Source organism: Dasypus novemcinctus, chromosome 3 (assembly GCF_030445035.2).
Source record: "Dasypus novemcinctus isolate mDasNov1 chromosome 3, mDasNov1.1.hap2, whole genome shotgun sequence".
NCBI classification, from domain to species: Eukaryota; Metazoa; Chordata; class Mammalia; order Cingulata; family Dasypodidae; genus Dasypus; species Dasypus novemcinctus.
This window is the reverse complement of record NC_080675.1, coordinates 98120003-98139761: the sequence shown is the minus strand read 5'-3', so window position 1 is coordinate 98139761 and position 19759 is coordinate 98120003. Positions and strand designations below refer to the sequence as shown.

The following is a 19759-nucleotide window of genomic DNA, read 5'->3' as shown; positions in this document are numbered from 1 at the left end:
CTGACGAAAGGAAATTAATTGAGAGTTTTGATATAGATCCTTGAATATATAGTCATCTGATACTCAATAAGGTCAAGAAGCCCACTCAACTGGGAGAGAATGGCGTCTTCAACAAATGGTGCTTGAAGAACTGGATATCCATACCCAAAAGAATGAGAAAGGAACACAATCTCACATCTTATACAAAAATTAACTTAAGATGGATCAAAGATTTAAATAGAAGAGCCAAGACCATCAAGACCTTGGAGGATAATGTAGGGAAGCATCTATAAGATCTTATATTAGGAAATAATGAACTTCACACCCAAAGTACAAGCAAAAAAGAAAAAATAGATAAATGGGACCTCCTCAAAATTAAGAACTTTTGCACCTTAAAGGAGTTTGTCAAGAAATTGAAAAGGCAGCTTACACAATGGGAGAAAATATTTGATAAACATATATAATAGGAGCCCAATATCTGGTATATGTAAAGAATTCCTACACCTTGAAAATAAAAAGACAAACAACCCATTTAAAAAAGGGCTAGTGATTTGAATAGACACTTTTCCAAAGAATAAATAAAAAGCCTAAAAAAGCACATGAAAAGATTCTCAACATCGCAAGCTATTAAGGAAATGCAAATCAAAACTACAATGAGATATAATCTTCCACCCATTAAACTAACAGCTATTTCAAAAACAGAGGAATACAAGGGTTGGAGAGGATGTGGGGTAACAGGAACTCTCATCCACTGCTGGTAGATGTAGAATGTAGAATTGTGCAGCCATTGTGCAGGACAGTTTGGTGGTTCCTCAAACAACGAACTATAGATCTGTCACATGATCCAGCAATTGCACTGCTGGGTATATACCCAGAAGAATTGAAAGCAAGGACACAAACAGATATATGCACACCAATGTTCATAGTGGCATTATTCACTATTGCCAAAAGTTGGAATCAACCCAAATGCTCATCAACAGATGAAGGGATAAGCAAAGTGTGGTATATACACACAAACTATTACTTAGCTGTAAAAATAAATACAGTACAACACACAGATGAATCTTGAAGACCTTATATTGAATGACGAAAGCTAGGCACTGAAGGACAAATATTATATGACCTCACTGATATAAATTAAGCAAATTGAGCAGACTCACAGAGCTAGGATCTAGAAGATAGGTTTGTAGGAAATAGGGAGAAGAAGGTTGTGAGTCAATGCCCATATGGGTGAAATATATGATAGGGTAGAAGTGCATAGTTGTGCAATGAAGCAACATGGTGTACTGATACTATTGGATCAGGTGGTGCAGGTCTGACAGGGAATAGGGTGAGGAGGGAGGGCTGGATAGTCCACAGAACAGGAGGGATGGTTGGAGAAGGGAGCAGGTGAACACTGGTGATTGGTGGGTATGTGGTTGTAACTACAATGTTGGGGAAGCTCTGTTGGCAATATGACAAGGAGGGGTTACTCTTTTAGAGTGTTGGTGGGGGGTCATTCAGGACAGAGTAAACCTGAGACAGGTTTCTAGGGAGTGTGTGAGTGATCATTTTGTCGTAGTGTGTGGTATTGGGGGGCAAAGACCCACATAAAATGAGCAGAATGTTTTTAGACTCCTATCTTGGGGAGGCCCACTATGTTTCCAAACAGAAGAGCTGGAGTCTCTCAAGAGCATGGGTGCTGTCTAATAGGGGAGGACAGACCAGTCTGTCAAACCCTCCCTTTGTTGCAACAACTCCTTCAAAGAGTGAAACATAGTGGGTCCTGAGGTGGGGGGGAGTAATAAAATGGAAGCAACAGGGGCATTTTGGGGGCAATGGAACTATACTACATGATCTTGCAATAATGGCTACAGACCATGTTACATTTAATTAAAATTTGTAAAAATATATGGTTCAAAATGTAAACCATTGACCATGGTTAGTAGCTATGCTTCAATATTTGTACATCAGTTGTAACAAATGTATCATCCACATATAAGAAGGTTATTAATATGGGAAGGGGGAAAATGGGGAAGATGTTGGGTATATGGGAGTCACCAGTATTCGATACATGACCTAAAACTTCTTTGAAGACAAAATGGAAAAAAAGTAAGATACTGGAAGAATAAATATAAGAAAATAATGTCACTGAACCTACAGGACAACAAATCTTGCAGTGATGAACAGCAAAATGCAAAAAATCGTTTATTTATTTCTCATTATCTTTCAATACCCCAACTTTTAAATTTTATTTTAGTTTTAGTTTTTTTGTTCAATTTTTCTGTATTTTCTTTTTTAAGTTTAAAATTATCATTTTTATTTCATTTTCTTATAATTGTATTTTACAATTTAATGGCTTCATTTTTTAAGAAGCTTTGGATCACAGAGGGGTTATAATTGTGGCAAGGGAGGCTCATTCTTTTGGGGTGTCAGTGATAGAGGATACATGGGAAGAAGTTCACCTAGGGATACATATGAGGCATATAAATGTGTTCAAATGTTCATGGGGCATTGTTACAGTGGGTGGAGATTCACATAATAGCCAAAAGAATATCATATTCTCATCCTGGAAGTTTTGTCACATTCTTTAATGAAACACCAAGATCCCCCAAGTAGAGGTACAATGACTAATGAAGGAGGATGGCCCATTGATGGGTCCTTGATATTGATGGCTATACTTGTGAGCTTTGCTCCTGAAAATGAAACTTAGCCTAGTGTTGTAGGGTTCCTAAGAGTTACCTACTGGGAACTTTCTTGTTGCTCAAATGTGGCCTCTCTCTAAGCTGAACTCAGCATATAAATGCAGTACTTCCCCCCATTGTGGGGCAGGACTCCTGGGGATGAGTCTCCCTGGCACTGAGGGATTGCATAAGTACCAACAAACAATGGAACTGGAAAAAATAAAAAGACCATGACCAAAAGGGGGAAGAGGTAAAGGCAAATAGTTTATATGGCTAAGAGACTTCAAAGCCAGTTGGGAGGTCATTCCAGAGGTGACACTTATGCATGTCTCAGCACGATCTCACTGACAACCAAAGTAGATAACAATCCCAAATAGAGGGGTTCCTAAGGGCAATGCAGGCACCTAGACACAATAGTGATGGCAGGTCAGGAGTTTAGTCCCTTGCCAGTGGGCCCTACTTTGGAATTTATGCCCCTCAGGGTGACAGAGTTGAACTCAACTGTGGTTTTCCTACACATGGTTCTTCTCTCCTTCTTTTGAACCTATAATTAGTACTAGAGTTGGTAGGTGTACACCAAAGAGACTTAAATCTTGGGGCTGTCCATGTGCCAGCTGGGCCTTGAATCTCAGCATAGTTGCATCACCTGCTCTGCAGTTCATTGGACTCAGGACAACTAACAAGGAGGAGATGATGGACAAACAATATAACAAGGAACTGAGTGTGTACAACTGCAGGCAAGAGAGTCCCATCTATCAGCATGTGAGATAGAAGGCCCCCCTCCATTAAAGATGGAATGGGCATCACCATCACAGAGTACTCAGGATTGGTGAAGGAACTATGGAATAAAGTAGACTTACTCATATTCTACTATAGATTTATTGTGATTCTAGCAATGGCATAAAGATCATTGATGTGGAGGCAGTGGCCACTGGAGGTTCTGGGAGTAGGGAAAGGGAAAATCAGGTGTAATATGTGGGCATTTTGGGGACTTAGGAACTGTCCTGAATGACATTACAATGACAGATACAGATCATTATATATCCTGTCATAGCCTACAGAGTTGAATGGGAGAGAGTATAAACTACAACTACTATAATCCAGGCTTAGTGGCAATGCTCCAAAATGTGTTTATCAATTGCAATGAATGTACCACACTGATGAAAGATGTTGCCAATGTGAGAAGTGTGGGGAATCTCCTATATATTCTATGTAATATTTATGCAACCTAAGTATCTTTTAAAAAATAAAGTTATAAAAGAAAATACATTCTGCCATTTTCTAACTTCATAAAATTGCCCAACTTCCTTTACCCTTCTTAATATTATTTATACAAGGCATAAAATGAGCAGAACAAATGACTCATCAACAAATTTAAATAAACAATGGTAAAATGCACACAAATCATCACTACATTGCATTTTGTACAGTGCTAATTAATTTGAATTAGTACGGAGACAATAAATCATTTAATTTTATACATAACATTGGAAAATAATAAAAATATGAAATTCTTTTAGACTCCATTAATATAAAATGTGTTAATATATAAATAATCTTAGAGATTCTTTCACATTTATTTTTATTTTATTTATTTACATCCTGAATAATACGGTTCAATTTGGTTCAGAAATTAAAACATTTGTTTTTATGTTAATAAGAATTGGAGAATTATTTGGAAGACTCTAGATATTGGACTCTAGAGAAGAGTCATGTAACACACCAAATTGAAAGTAGAACACTGTAGAAAAATAAAGGAAATGCTTTGAATATCCTAAGTAAGGGATACCTTAAAAAAATGTGTATTGGGAATCTCAAGAAATTTGGTCTCATATGTGCTCTCAGGGGAGTAATTCCATTACTACCCCAAGATCTAGCAATGAAGATCTGTTATCAATCATCAGGTCCTGCATTAGGCAATCAAAAATGAAATTTAACCAAATGAAAAATAGTCATTATTGTCATTTCTACTGATATTGATCAGAAAAAACTTTTTTAAAAAAGGTAGAAACCATGGATTCCTAGGTGGAGAGAGATGTTTATGTTACGATTCAGGCACAAATCCTCATGAAAAAGCAAGTTAGAGATGTAAGATTTATCTCTGAAAGAAATCAGATTATTATTATTATTTTATGACACAAATATGAATAAATACAATATACAAATCTCTGTTAATTTATGCAATACATTGTTATCAATGAATACATTTATTAAGTAGTCACTTTGCACAGAGATTTCTGAAAAGTGTTCTTCAATGTACATGCCTTTTTCTAGGTGATAATTACATTTGGCATTTCACTGACACAATTGTCTTAAATCAGAATTATTTTTGTGTGCTGCCAATTATATAGTGCAGAGTTATATGCCTTTTCATCTAGATAATCATATACTCTATGTCATTTATCACCTACCTTATATTATATTTTATATAGTAAATATATGTATTACTTCAGTGGTATAGACAAATATATTTATTATCTCTCTATAGATGGATTCTGAACAGTTCTCTATTTGAGAGGGAGAGTTATAATTTTTTTTACCATTTGTAATTAAAAATCTTTTTTTCCATGTTTTAAGCAAGTAATCCAACATCTTAAAATGATTTTATATAGAGAATGAAAGTAGGAAACAGAAATCAAAAAAGAAAAACAAGGTACATGATAGAAAGTAGAGTACATTAAAATTGCTAGCATGCACTATGGCTTTTAATTATTGTCCTTACTCTTTTATGCATGTTTCCAATACCAGTCCTTCCCCACGACTTCCTTTAATCACATTAATTACATTTGTAACAGTAAGCCAATAATAATTTACTGTTAAGATTATAGTATAGTATTTTGTTGTTTTTTTAAATAATTAAAAAACAAAATGATTCTCATATATATGAACAAGGTTATAATATACAAGGGCTTTTTTTTATTAGTAAATCAATTTTCAACAAATGTATTCTGTGTGTCTATATTTAGAAAGTTTTTAGGAAAATAAAAAGAGTCTCACAGAAGGGGACCAAAATGATTGATAGAATGGAGTACAGAATGGAGTACAGGTTAAAATAATTATGGTTGTTGAAGGTATACAGTTTAACTTGATCAGGGACTTTAAATAAATAGAGTTTTTGTTTGTTTTTTTATTTTTAATAAAGAAGGATTTTTTTCTTATGCTTCTACAGAGTTCCTAAGGAGTAAATGGGAGTTATCCTGGGTGGCACGGAAGGGACAGATGCTGGACATTGTATGTCCTGCCATGGCCCGCTGGGTGGACTGGGGGAGAGTGTAAACTACAATGTAAACCACTATTTTTGTGGTGCAGCAGTGCTCCAAACTGTATTCACCAAATACAATGAAAATGTGCCACAATGATGAAAGAAGTTGTTGATGTGGGAGGAGTGGGGTTAGGAGGGTAGAGGGGTAGATGGGGACCTCTTATATTTTTTTAATGTAACATTTAAAAAAATAAAGAGAAAAAAATATATATATATTCTTTATTTATATATATATATTTATTTATATATATATATATTTATAGTATATTATTTTGATTCCAGGAAAAGAACATTTCTTATCACTGCAAAAATCTGACCAGGCTTCAGATACTGACTCTTCAGTTTTGACATGGCTGTCTTCATTTCTTTGTTCCTTAGAGTGTAGATAGTTGGGTTTAAAATGGGAGTAAAGATGGTGTAGAAGACAGCAAGAACCTTGTCAACTGAGTAACTGTTGAAGGGCCAGACATAAGTGAAGATGCATGGTCCAAAGAATAATATGACCACAGTGATGTGAGCAGTCAACGTGGAACGGGCCTTTGCCATGCTGGCAGAGGAGTGGTTCCTAACTGTGACAAGTATCACAGTGTAAGAGATGACCAGGAGGAAGAAGGAAATCACAGAGAGAAAGCCGCTGTTTGCAAGAACTAATAGGCTGACAAAATACGTGTCTCTGCAGGCGAGCTTGGTCACTAGAGGGAGGTCACAGAAAAAGCTATCAACCTGATTAGGACCACAGAAAGGCAAGTTAACAGCAAATGACATCTGGATAGTAGTATGGATGAGGCCAACACACCAGGCGATGAGGACCAGAATAACACACATGTGACGACTCATGATTGTCATGTAGTGGAGAGGTTTGCAAATAGCAACGTAACGGTCATAGGCCATGGATACAAGGATCACCATTTCACCACCACCAAATAGATGAATAAAGAAAATCTGGGCTAGGCAAGCTTCAAAGGAAATAGTCTTGTGTTCTACTAGAAAGTCAGTGATCATTTTGGGGGTAGCAAAGGAGGCTAGACATATATCTGTAAAAGAGAGGTTTGCAAGCAGAAAGTACATGGGGGTGTGAAGGTGGGCATCTGAGATCACAGTGAGGATGATGAGAAAGTTACCCAGCAAAATAGTTAGGTAGAGTAGTGAAAATACAACAAACAGGAATGGTTGGGGCTCCTGGGAAGTAGAGAGTCCCAGCAACACAAATTCATTTACCCAAGAAAATTTTGTCTCATTCATCAAATTTGGAAGCGACTTATCTTCACTCACCTGAATAGGAGAGAATCACAATTTAATCAATGAATGAATATATGTTTCATTTCCTAGTTCTACCTCAGTCTTTAGGGATTTTGTTCAAATCAAATATATATCTGGATTTTAAGGCAGCAATAACTATTACAGAGGCAGCATATTGTAAATCAAAATAAGACAAAGATCATCATATGACAATGACTTGAAACCCCTCTAAAAATGAGGAATATAGTGAAATGATCAGTAGGGAGATTTCCAATCAAATGACTCATTCAGGTAAGTGTATAAGAGGTCAAATGAAGATCAATATCTGTAAAGTTGTTATGGCATCAGAAGAACACAGTCGTAAAAACTACAAAGACTAAAATGTCATTTTTCTTCAGTAAATCATATAAGAATTCTTTATAAAAGAGTATACTGCTAACAGAGAGGATTAAAATTTCACAAAATTATTGTTGACTAGGGATTTTACACATGAAGAATATAGGCTGTATTTTTCTATTTAAAATTCATATACATACAGAACTAACCATTTCACAAGAAACAAGGATACTCGATATCCTTCAGGAGAGGAAAGGTGGAAGAAGCACGCATAGAACAGGTTTCTGGAGGACTGGTGTAGTTCAGCTTCTCGATGATGTTGATAGCTTTTACTGGCTTCATATGGTGACCAGAAAGAGAACTCACCTTTATTCCTTTCTGTTCTTAGGCTCTAAAGACCTCTTCCTGCTAGTAAAATTTGAAACTCTCCTCTCATTGCTAAAAGACAGTTTTTTTCATATTGGATTTCAGGAGATATCTCCTTCCACAACTCAGCATTAATGAAGAGATAATTTATACCTCCACAGAATTGATACTTTCTTAATAAATGAATATTTCTATATAAGTTTTCCTTATGCAAAGAAGCTATAGGTATATCAGGAGCAAAGTTTAACTCTCAACTTTGCTACAAGAGTAAACATTTTTGAAGAATAAAAAGATAGGTATAGTTATAACCTCTTCTTTCGACTACCATGGTGAATTGGGCTACTTTCTTAAAACAGGAACTTCGCTAAAGGTGTGGGGCAACCGAAACATTAGTTTCTTTCCAAAATAAACAACATTTGGCATGTTCACTCTAGAGAATGTAAATGCCAGCCTTATTCAGGGCACACAGCTAGACCCTGGTGACAGAAAAGTTAGTTTTGCAACTTGCCACATGAAGATCATTTACTGAAATAATCTTTTGGGGCTGTTAGAAATGATTACCTTCATTTCATGATATATCCAGATCATTCTTTCTCACATGAATTAAAAGTATGTTATCATGTAATAAATGGTTTGTTTAAATCCCCATACTCTAGTGGAAATGTAAATCTTTTGGAATAAAAGATTCTAGGAAAAATATCAACTGTCTCATTTTTCAACTGTATGATATTGAACATTTCAATTAGCAATTCAGTGTTCACTGTCCTCATGTATATAATGCTGAGAATAAAATTACCCTAAAAGAAACATCAAAACAGTTTCTTGAAAGATTCAATAGAGGAAAGGTCTTTAATCAATTGCAATGAGAACACATGCAAAATATTCTTAAGGAAGATTTATTTCAGATCAGGATTAGTATTTTCCCTGATAATTAAGCTTTTCAAAGAATGTGTGACCTGACTTAGACAGATATGAGTTTCCCATTTCTGGAGGTGCTGTGTAAAACCAATTTTCCATTTCTTGTAATATTTTAGGGTGAATTAATATATCCATAGAGGGATTTGCTAGGTGAATATCAGGTCCCCCCTATGATGACATCCTGTACAACTGTCCTTCCCCAACACTTATCTCTCTGGAATATTATGAATGGTGTGTAAAGTAAAGTAAGCACTAGTACAATTATCTGATGCCATCAAACACTACCAGTTTCAAATTAAAGGCAGCAGAAACTTTCCTTCACTGCCAGCTCCCTCCTCCCTATCTCCCTTCCTTCCCTTCTTTCACATCAGTCACTGTATTCAAGAGGCCAGTGATGATGCACAGCCCTTAGAAATATATTGATGGATTGTTTTCACTTACCAAAGATGAACTGGAGAGTGTGGACACATTGTTCAGGATCAGTGAGGTTTTGAAAATGTTTAAAGATTGCGAAGATACTGACCTGGCACTGACAAGATGAGTTATAAAGCAGGTTGGTTGGTTGGTTTTATTTTATTTTTTCAGGCTTGTTTTTAAAGAAGGAATTAGGCACATGGTGTCTGTATCTAGGATGGGCTCCTTTCCAGGAAGTGGGACAGGGCTGGGTCTGTATCCTTATGGAGGCCTGTACATGAGGGGAACACTGGAAACTCTCATAAATCTGGCAGAGGACAGTGGGGTAGGTAAAAGGAAGAGGCAAATTAACACTGGAAATGATTTGCCTATTAGACATGATAGAAATTTAGCATAATTGTTTCAACATACTGTAGTTCATAAGAAAGCATGTTAAGAAAAATGTCCATATTCATAACTTGCAAAGAGCTCTAGAAATTAAAAGCAATCATACCTTACTAAGGACCACATGAAGAGGATTGGTTCCTACTCTCCACAGTAACTGTATATATTAGTAAAGTTCTACCTTCCAATTTAACCTCCAGAAAAATGAAAGGAAACCTTCAAGGAATTAAAGCACTGTTCTCAAGGGGAAGAGCAGTAATTTCAACTATACCTTTTTCATGGAAGGTCTCTTTTTTATCAGAAGTTTCAGTATGAAATATTCAAAAGTATTTTAGGAAGTGCCACCAATGGTTGTCGCATGATTTAGAGTCAGGAAAATTGAATCATTTTGTAAGAATCATTATTAGAAAATTTTTAGGTTTTTTCTTCCCTTTACCTCTATTTCCCTTTATTTTAAAGTAAAGGAAAATATTTCCCTCCTTCTCAGGCATGTGTTATATGTGATCATCATAAAATTTAGTCTAACATTTATTCTTACAATAGTATAAGGAATATGACCAGAATAGTGACAGATGCTCAAAGTCTGTTCACCAGTAGGTTATACACTTTCAAGATCACAAAACAAATCTAATCAATGTTAAAAAATAATGGAACTTATTATTTTTTAACATTGATTAGATTTGTTTTGTGATCTTGATTTCAAAACCTAGAATATGCCTAGAAGGACTAGTCTTTTCTTTTTGTTTTGAAAAGAATCTGAGTGCCTGAAAGGGTGTGTGCTTTACCTAAACTGTGTAGAGCTACCTTCAGAGGGTCTCTGTTTATTCAAGACACGGCTATATGAATATTACCACACTCAGCTAAGATGGAGTTGAAGAAGGACAACCACCACACCATGGAGCCTAGAGTGATTACAACTGAAAATGGGAGGATTGCATCCAGCATCCATGTGGAATCTGAGCCTCCTCTTGACATAGAGGGGCAATGGACACAACCAATCCAATGTCCACATAGAAGAGGTGGCATTGGATTGGGAAAAGTGGACATGGTGGACGATGGGTATGGGGAAAGGCAGGAAGAGATGAGAGGTGGAGGCGTCTTTGGGACATGGAGCTGCCCTGGATGGTGCTTCAGAGGTAATCACCGGACATTGTAAATCCTCACAGGGCCCACTGGATGGAATGGGGGAGAGTATGGGCCATGATGTGAACCATTGTCTATGAGGTGCAGAGGTGCCCAAAGATGTACTTACCAAATCCAATGGATGTGTCATGATGATGGGAACGAGTGTTGTTGGGGGGGGGGGAGAGGGGGGGTGGGGGGATGGGGTTGAATGGGACCTCACATATATATTTTTAATGTAATATTATTACAAAGTCAATAAAAAAAACACAAATAATTCAGAAGCTAGAAGTAGAAGATGAAACTAATAATAATAATTAATAATAATATTAATAAAATGACATTGAAAGAAAAATAAATAAATAAAATAAGAAAAAAATAATGGAACTGTTACATTGATGGATATATATATATATATATATATAAAATAAAATAGAACACGCATGTTTTTTATAAAAGAAATTTCGGGCATCTTTTCATTCTTCAAAGTCAGGTGTTCAGACAACATTTAATAGAAGAATGGCACCTATTTTGAGAAGATTAAAGAAGAGTGTGGAGGATAATGGCCTCTCACTACTCTTTCTTTTGGCTGAATTTAGATCCTAGGGAAACACATTTCCTTTTTGTCCCAGTCCTTTTAATATCTGCCCTATCAATGAAATAAAATATTTCTGTACACAACTCCTTACGTTCATAGAGATAAAAGGAAAATTATGACAAATGATAAGCAGCTATTTAATGATTTTACATCATAGAGAATACTTTTGAAGGTAAGTGATGATATGTATGTCTCTGGAACAAAATACACACTCACATGGCAGAGGAGCTTTAGACAGAGATAGAGAAGGGGAGGAAGAAAGAGCAGAAAGAACCAAAAATTCTATATTCTGTTGGACCGAGTGAAGGTAGCATTTGTTACTCTATGTGCATTCAATTAGCACTGAAAAATAATGAAGTTTCTGAACATTTCCTAATTTCCCACAACATCCAACTCTCAGATATCTAGTGAATACCCAGTTGTCAATGTTCACTTTTCAATGTAAGGGAAATAATTGAACATTCTCTGCAAAATAACTTTCTTTTTTCTTTCAATACAATTATCACATACTTAATAAATGTCATATTTTATTTCCTCTTAAAATATGAGGTAACTATTTGATAGTAAAAGAGATGAATTATCTTCCATCGCCAGTATAGAAAATAGAGCATATCATTGCCAAGTCTATTTTAATCTCTAAAACTCAACTGTATGTAATGAAAACATGTAGCATTTGGAGGAGTTGCATCCTTGGATTATGCTCAGAACTCCTGATGGCTTCTTTGGGTAGGGGAGCATTCACTCTCTCACACCAGTGTACCTCATAAGAAGTTTACAATTCTACTAAGGAAAAAACTGAACTCCTCTTTTCTGTCTTCTTTTTATCAAGTTTGCATCTTTAAGACAGTTTTCTCAGGATTTCTCTATTCTAAGCAAATACATGAAAAATGCATTTACGATATTACCATTGCCATCATTTTCTCAGTCCTTATTTTCTCCAACGTTTCTAAACACTCTCCATCACTGAGGTTATTCAAATTGAAAATATTAGAAATAGTCTCTTACTTAAAGCCTTTTAATCTGTTCTCCTGCACTAAATTGAGTGAAAGTAAAATTCCCATACCCCCTTATGAATTAGCGAGGACCCTTTTTGTCTTCCCTTCAATTATACAATTACAACACCCTAAAGTTGGGAAATAGACTTTCTATCCTGATGCCAGGGAACTGATTTCAATGGAAAATTAAGAAATCACCATTCACGGGTTGATAGGGTAACCCATCAGCAGGAATAATTACATATTATAAAACAATTTTTCTAGATACAGAGAAGAAAAAAAAATACTAACTTGTCAGTACATCTGAAAGTAAAAAGTATTTGTATCCCATTTGGCCTATCTGTCAGAAATTATTTATTGACCTCTGACTTTCTTACAGTCATTAAAATCTTCTTAAAATCTTACAAATAATCATTTAGCCCCTGGATGTTTCCCTTCAATCAGAAACAGCCAACTCCTTCACAGTTTATACTGGTAGAAAGTTCTCAAAAATACTAAAAGCTGGAGTTTTCCAATAGGGATACAATGGCCAAATTGAAGAAGCACAAAATGACCAAAACAAGAAAAACCTGAGCAACATTACTAACAATATAGCATTGGATTAAGTCAAATGTGTGAAATAAAGCTTTATAATTCCATCCAGTATACATAAATAATTGGATAATAGTAAAATAATGAGAAAGGAAGACATTTTTCTCACTGAAGAATTCTTAAAATGTGTAATTGCTCTTCACTCAAAGACGTGAACTTAATCCCTCCTCCTTGAGAATGGACTGCATATAATGAATTATCTCTAATCAATGGATTATAGATTAGGGGAACAGGGTACGAGTACTTTACAATCAAGAAATCTGGCAAACACATCCTTAGCCAGACAGTCAGTTTGGAATGTACCCCGATATGATGTAATGAGATGGACACTTCATCACTGTTGTATTGTACCCAAAACTCCACCTCAATCTATCAGAAAAACATTTGATTCTTGTGGGTTTTTGACCAATACACCTCCCATGCCCAGGTCATGAAAAACCATCAAAGACTGAAAAATTTTCACAGACTAAAGTTGTCTAAGGAGACGTGAAAATTAAATTGTAAAGTGATATACTAAATGAAATCTTGGACAGAGACAGACCTTATGAAAACTTAGAGAAAACATGTAAAAGACAAATAAGGTCTTGGATTTGGTTGTAAACAATGTATTAACATTGGCTTCTTTTCTGTGACAATTTTACCATGGTAACATAAGATGTTATCACTAGGATAAGCTGGGGGAATAAAGGAACTCTGCACTAACTGTAATTTTTTTAAAAAATTAAAACAGTTCTAAAAATAGAACATTAACCTAAAAAAGTGTTTATGGAATTTATTATAAAATTAATGTGCGAGAAAAGGCAGGAAAATTTTAAAACAAAGTGTAATCAATGAGTAGAACTAAAGATAGTGAAATATATAAGAAAAATGCAGAACTGAAATATTTTGGTACTAAAACAAGATTAGCCAGACCAATAAATGGAACAGAACATCATCTACAAAGAGAACCAAATATCTATGAAATTTAATTTAATAATGGGGCATTTATACCAAATTAAGGAAAAAAAGGTTATTAAACAAATGGATTTGTGGGAAAAGTTGAATACCTATTTGTACAGAAGTTCTAAAAACAAATGAATTTCAAGTGGAACAAAGTTTTAACAAAAGCATGACTAGACATCCCCAAGGGGAAGAGTTAGTTGTTCCTGGAAAATGCCACCCCACAGAAAATTTTTAAAAAAACAAAAATAAAAGCAAAAGAAGAATCTGTCAGAATCAAATTTCCAAGAATAATGGAAGTCAGATATTAATTCTAAAATATACCAATAGTTAAGTAAATACTTCAATAAATATTTTCAAATAAGGTAAAACTAATAAGAAAAAAAGAATAAACAACATGAATATAAAACGGCCAAAGGAGTTCTAGGCAAATAGACACAATTTCTACATTTTTCCCACTTGATTGAACACAATGGTGGATTTTTGCATTTTAACCCTTCTGAAAATCATATCCTTCAACAGAGTAAAATTTATGTACATTTAATTATATAATTGTTTTTCTTTTAATTTCTGCTGTTCTTTTAAACTATGTGTATACTGCATTTCTTAAACCGTATGGTCTGTTTTTCTGCTCTTTACTTTTTTATTTCCTTGGCATTTGGAGAGTTTATGCTTTTGGTCTAGTGATTATCCACCTTAATTACTTTTGTCTCACTAGATAATGCTATAATCTTCTGTGTTACTTTTAGATTAAGTCTCTTCCTACCTCTTTTATACAGATTCTAACCAAGTAGCTCTATTTGCTTTCATTTTTTTCCCTTTCTATTCTTCCCATTATTTTGATTGTTCAATTCATATTTATCAGAGGCTAAATTTACAAAGAACTCTTTCAACAACTCTCAACCTTTAGATGTAATTTTCCTCTTTTATTTATTATATGCATATCATTTGTCTAAAGTTTCCTTGGGTCATAAATTTCTTTAAATGTGTTATAGTGGTTTTGCCTGTTGGTCTAATATCTGTATGGACATTCCTCATTTTCTTGTATTTTGCTTTATTGTACTTTACAGATAATGTTTTTCACAAATTGAAGGTTCAGCAACAATGTTTTAGCTTAAGCAAGTCTATCAGCATATGCTCACTTCCTGCCTCTGTGTCGGATTTTAATTGAGGTATGTTCAATATCTTTTTAGAAATAATGCTATGGCACACTTAACAGACTACAGTGTATTATAAACATCACTGTTATAAACACTAGGAAACCAAAATATTTGTGTGACTGACTTGCAATATTTGCTTTATTGCAGTAGTCTGGAATCTGAGCCCACTACACCTCTGAGGTATGACTGTATTATTTTTTCTTTAAAGTCTAATATTGTCGGTATAAACTATCTTAGTGAAAATATTAAAAGAAAGATATAATGCACAAAAAATCATTATTAATTTGCTTTTATGCAGGGTTAAATACATTGTAATTAGGTAGGTACAAAATGATATATCATGTATTTTATAAATCATATTGGAGAAATGTGAAAGTACAGAATTTTGGGATAGTATATTATTATGTAAAACTGAGTGTATAAATAAACTTAGAGATTAATACATACTTATTTTTTATTTTTTATATCATAAATAATATGGTAACTTTTGTTTAAGAAATATATAAACATAAATGAAATTATTCATTTTATTCAGGAGTTTGTCAGCTGTGGGGTCTAAGAAAGAGTCAGATAACATACAGAGATTGACATAAGAAAGCAGTAGAAAAATATAGGAAAAGCCTTCAATATGACATAAGGGAAATCCTATAATAACATGTAGTGGGATTCCCAAGAAAGTTTGGTATCACACAAGATTTTTGGAGGTTCAATTGCATTGCTATCCCAAAATCTAGCATGTGACCCTGTCATCATTAGGGCCTGCATTAGGCAATTTAAAAATGAGTTTTAACTGAAAGCTATATAAAAAATCATACATTTCTACTGTTATCAAACTGAAAAACCTTTTCTTTAAAGAATGTAGAGACCATGAATCCCCATGGGTGGAGAGGATGCTTATGCCAGGATTCAGAAACAATCTTTATGAAAAAGTATGGCATAATACATTCTGAAATAACATACATTATTTTATCATTACTTGGCAGACATAAATATGAGTAACTAAAAAATACAATGGTAAGTAAAATATGCAATATGTTGTTATCCATGAATAAATGTGTTAAGTATTCACTTTGAACAAGGATTTCTGAAAAGTGCTCTTCAAAGCAGATATGCCTTTTGTTCATTGTTGGTGAAAATAAGGTGCTTACGGGGACACGGAGACTGATTGACCATAAGCAAAGAATTTATTGAGAAGTTCTCCCAATGGAGGGGGTCTGAAGAACAGACTTCAGTCCCCCCACCAGCATGGTGGTGGTTTGAAGTGAGACTTCAGCTCAATCCTGGAAGGGGGGATTTGAATTTATACAGAACTTTCCTAGGCAGGGAAATGATAGTTGGTAGGAGGGGGTTGAGTGTCCGAGTGAAGTGCAGGGACAAATAGGAAGCCCTAGAGTTGAAAACTTTCCCTGATAGTGACCAGAAGATAGTGGGGTAGGGAGTTATGGTTTCTTAGAATGCTGCAGGAGCAGATGTTTCTTTGTTCTGTAGGGGTTGTATCTCCCTCTGATGTGTAAGTAGGGAAGGTTTCCATTTTCCTTTACTCCTGTCTCTATGTGGTTTCTTTATTTAACCTATGGGGAAGTGCCATGCCCTTAGGCATGTAGACATATGTGGGAGAGGGTTAGCCTTTCCCCAGTGCCTATCAGGGGAAACTGAGCTACAGCTTGTTAATTATTGCAAACCTCTAACACTCAGTAAATATTAGATGTGGCTTTTTTCTGACAGCATTGTCATAACTCATAGAATTGTCTCCATGTGCTGTCAGATACATAGTGCAGAGTTATATGCATTCTCATCTAGGTATGTTGTATATTTTATATCATATATTTCCCCATTAAATATATTTATTATTTCTATGATATAGAACTATTATAACTCTAAATTTAGTGTTAAAATAGTAATTTATTTGAGAAAGAAGGGGAATATTTTTTACCACTTATAATTAACTGACATTTTCCCATTGTCTCTTAAATAAGTAACTCTATATCTCAAAAATGTTTTACTTAAAAAATAAAAGTAGCAAACAGAAAAAAAAGTAACCCATGGTAAAAGGAAGAGAATGTTAAAATTGCTAGTATGAGAAATTTGGGCTGCGAAATTTCACACTAAAATGAGAAGTGGGAACTAAACATGGAGAACAGTCGTGGACAGGCTTATATTGTGTCCAGTGTATTTTCTTCCAAAATGAAAGTTTTTGCTTCTGCACTTCTAGAGAAATATCCCCAAGCTGTTTACACACTCTGCTCTTCCTGTGCCCTAAATATGTGGTTAACAAATTCAGTTCCTGTGATGGGACTATCTATTGCATTGAGAATAACTGAGGAACTTTCTTCTGTTTTCCATCAATTACCACAACTGCTTTTAGGATTTGACAATTTAATTTCTGTTATTTTTCAGAGGAATGAGAAAGGAGGACTGAACTGAAAAAAAAATTGCCATTTTGAGTGGACAGGCAAGCCTGAAGCTTTTGAAATTTTAATGGATCACCTGCAAGAACTTGTTTTATGTTTAGATGCTACAAATAGTGACACAAATGTTAGATGGATAACTATGGCTGGCTGAACATTTGAACTCTGTAGTGCAGTAACAAATTTTGATTTCATTTTTATCATTATTGTTCTTAGGAATGTCTTATCTTTTACAAGAGATTTTGGGAAAAATCAACCTCTGGTGTCTTCTTTGCAGCCGGCAGTTTGACCATAGTGTATATACACTCAATGAAGTGATGGAAAATATTGAAGTTTATTACAAATTTTGGTTTCAGCAAGCTGCAAATTTGGCAACCAAACTTGATATACAAATGAAACTCCTTAGCAAATTCCATAGGACTCAGCAAGATAACCTGCTGTAGCAGTTTGACATAGTTATGAATTCCAAAAATAAATGTTGTTTTATGTTTGTAATCTCATCTGTACGTGGGTATAATCAGGTTATGATTAGGGCTTTGATTGGGCCACATTATTGGGGTGTTGAGTCCCCACTCCTTGATGGGTAGGGACTCATGGGTAAAAGCTGTGACAAAGGACAGAGTTGAGGGTTTTTGATGTTGGGAGTTTGATGCTGAAGCCTTAAGCTGAAGCCCCAGAAAGTAAACACACAGAGGAAAGAGAAGCAAGCCCCAGGAAGGAAGGAACCCAAGAAGTCTGAACCCTCACAGATGTTGGCAGCCATTTTGCTCCAATAAGTGAAAATAGACTTTGGTGAGGGAAGTAACTTATGCCTTATGGCCTGGTATCTGTAAGCTCCTACACCAAATAAATGCCTTTTATAAAAACCAACCAATTCCTGGTATTTTGCATCAGCACCTCTTTGGCTGACTAACACACTTGGAATCTCACCTAATCTCTGAGAGTTACTATAAAGAAACCCTAAATTTCCCATCAGTGGAGCACATTACTCAGGAATGTAACAATATATTCTCAAAACAGCACTCAAAGCTCTTACATGCTTGTCTCTGGTGCTCTCTATCATGGTACAGCTCAAATTCAATACATCAGAGGAAGACCATGCTGCCATGTACAGAACTGATTTACCCAGTCTTGACACACTCTCAGTAAGCTTCATTGTTGAAGAATCAAGTGGAAACACAGAGGGAAAGATACAGAGCTTTCATTCACCATTTATGAAGCCCTCCATCTGATTCACTTCAAGTTTTTTCCTAATGTTTATGCATTGTGAAGGTCTTATGTATTCTTTCCATGATGAAGTTTGAGAATGAATGCTGTGAAAATGGACAGCAATGTCTCAAAGCATACCTAAGGAACACTTTGATAGACCACAGGTCAAGAAACTTGGTCTTGCTTAATATAAATTTTGATATAAAACATGAACTAGATTTAATGGTAGACACATATGTCAAACTCTATACAACTAAGTCAGAGTTTCCTACAAGTAATTCAGAGACCATTGAAAAAATCTAAGAGAATTTTTTTGTCTTTATTTATTTTTTAATATTACATTAAAAAAAATGAGGTCCCCAAATACCCCCCACCCCCTCACCTCATTCCTCCCCCCAAAACAACAATCTCCTTCATCATCATGAGACAGTCATTGCATTTGGTGAGTACATCTCTGAGCACTGCTGCACCTCATGGTCAATGGTCCACACCATAGCCCACACTCTCCCATGTTCCATAGGTTTTCTCTTCTATTTTAGGAAAACTGTAAGGTGTATCCAGGCCACTTAATCACAGAATATCTTTACAAATAGGTCTCCTATGGAATACATTAGTATTAATAATCTACTTATTTTAAGGGCCCCTGTTTAATAAACTCTCATGCTTTGAAACCCATCTATTCTCCCAAAAGGTAGCATTAAAACTGCGACATTTCACTTTTGTGTGATCTCTATTAGTGGCATTCTGGAATAATTTTAGTTAAGTCATGTTCAGCATAACATTTATCATCACTGTGGATCCAATTGTCAGATCATCAGTCCAGTTACCAGTACTTGGAAGAAATAAATTTTGAGGAGATACGGAAGGAAAGGAATGCATTTTGTAAAAAGTTACATTGAAGCTCATGACTGACTTTTAAATAGTAGGAGTTTTAAACATATTATTAAAAAGGTGTATTAGACAGTTAATGGAATTAACAGAGTGAGAGAAACTGAACTTGCCAAGCAAAGAGTTCAGTGTAGATTTCGTCTTTTTCAAATGATCCTAAAGGGGCAAGCTTCAGTTAAAGTTGCAATGCCTTTTTCCATATCTGTTTGTTGCTATTTACATTCCTTTGTTGAGATGATACCTTCATAAGCTTTTTAGCATGTATATGTTGAATACCTCTATTTCATA

The 19759-nt window shown here is 35.0% G+C and overlaps 1 protein-coding gene and 1 pseudogene across 1 annotated transcript; one reads left to right on the top strand and one right to left on the bottom strand.

Moving 5' to 3' along the window:
• Positions 1-6171: 6171 nt before the first annotated feature.
• On the bottom strand, positions 6172-7146 carry LOC101428217 (olfactory receptor 4K15-like). The gene has a single exon (XM_004482706.3). It carries the CDS (start codon positions 7144-7146, stop codon positions 6172-6174), a length of 975 nt encoding a protein of 324 aa, XP_004482763.1.
• Positions 7147-7394: 248 nt separating this feature from the next.
• LOC139437729 (52 kDa repressor of the inhibitor of the protein kinase-like) lies at positions 7395-18886 on the top strand (annotated as a pseudogene).
• Positions 18887-19759: the final 873 nt, after the last annotated feature.